The sequence below is a fragment of the Antrostomus carolinensis genome, unplaced genomic scaffold, assembly GCF_000700745.2.
Source record: "Antrostomus carolinensis isolate BGI_N321 unplaced genomic scaffold, ASM70074v2 scaffold1948, whole genome shotgun sequence".
Lineage (NCBI taxonomy): Eukaryota > Metazoa > Chordata > Aves > Caprimulgiformes > Caprimulgidae > Antrostomus > Antrostomus carolinensis.
In genome coordinates this window covers 19,464-20,717 of record NW_010334814.1, presented here as the reverse complement: position 1 = coordinate 20,717, position 1,254 = coordinate 19,464, and the positions used below count along the sequence as shown (strand labels likewise).

At 60.8% G+C, this 1,254-nt stretch overlaps 1 protein-coding gene across 1 annotated transcript in view; it reads left to right on the top strand.

Annotated features, from left to right (window-relative positions):
• Positions 1 to 273: 273 nt before the first annotated feature.
• Positions 274 to 1,254, top strand: part of LOC104529867 (protein ADP-ribosylarginine hydrolase-like) — a 3,601-nt gene continuing 2,620 nt past the window's right edge. Inside the window, 1 exon segment of the mRNA XM_010174293.2 lies at positions 274 to 502. Within this exon segment, the coding sequence (XP_010172595.1) occupies positions 310 to 502 (193 nt within the window). The 5' untranslated portion in view covers positions 274 to 309.

The following is a 1,254-nucleotide window of genomic DNA, read 5'->3' as shown; positions in this document are numbered from 1 at the left end:
CTCTCTGCCACCCCTCAGGGACAGAGGCCCTGGGGTCCCTCAGCACTCATCTCCATCAGCATGGGGACAGTGCCCACGTCCCCTTCCCCCCCAGGCCCCAGGGTGTCTCTGTCCTCCTTAAGGGCTTCTGGCCAGTGCTGGTCCCGTGCCCAGAACCTGATGGGCGTCCCCAGCTGCTACTGCTATGGAGGAGAAGTAAGTGCCCCGAGGGGCTCCTCGCACTGCCCCCCTTCCCCCTCCCCACTGACACCCACCTGCAGCCCCACTTTGTCCCCCAGGGTGCCCTTGGTGGAAGTCTACGAAGCGGCCATGGTGCTGAGTGGAGTGGGGGATGCGCTTGGGTACCGGGGGGGCCGCTGGGAGTACTGCACCTCGGGACCCCAGATCCACGTTGAGCTGGCTGAGCTGGGGGGGCTGGAGGCTATCACCCTTGAGCCCCCCGAGTGGCCTGTCAGCGATGACACCATCCTCCACCTTGCGACTGCTGAGGGCCTAGCCACAGGTTGGAGGGGGCAGCAGGGGTCTCCATGGCACCCCAGAGACTCAAGGGAGGGTCCCCAAGGGATGGTGTCTCCCTTGTACTCTAGGCCCACAGTGGAGTGTTCCAGGGGAGTGGGGTGTCGCTGTTGTACCCTTGGGCTGCATGTGGGTTCCCAGGCAGGGTTTGGAGGTCCTTGTTATATGCCTCAGGCTGCATGGTGGGCGTCCAGGGGTGGTGGGGGAGGTCCCTATTATACTCCTGGGCTGTATAGGGGAAGTCCCTGGGGAGGTTGGGAGGGTCCCCATTATACCTCTGATCCAAAGTGGAGGGTCGTAGGGAGGGGCTTTTGAGGGTCCCTGGCCAGCCCTGGAGGGGGTTTGAGGGCATCCTAATTCCACTACCCTTTTAGGGGCTCCAGTGAGGCTCCCTGTTTACCCCTCAAAAAACTGGAGGAGGTCCCCATTTCTCCTTGGGGTGGGTCCTATTTTTTCCCACAGTTTGTGGGAATTTGTGTTCTCTTTCCTCCCATATTGGGTACTGGGGGGACCCCATTTCCCCATCCCAACCTAGGGGGCCCAGGGGCAGGTTATACCTTTCCCATCCAGTTTGGAGTGCTCAGGAGGATTCCCTATTTCTCCTAAGTTTTAGGGTGTTCACGGATATTGTCCCATTTCCCGTGCTGTTGGGGGGTGGTGCATGGGGGATGTCACCCTTCCCCCCCAGTTGTGGAGCCCATGGGTGTGTACCCTTTTACCTTCAGTTCTGTGGCACCT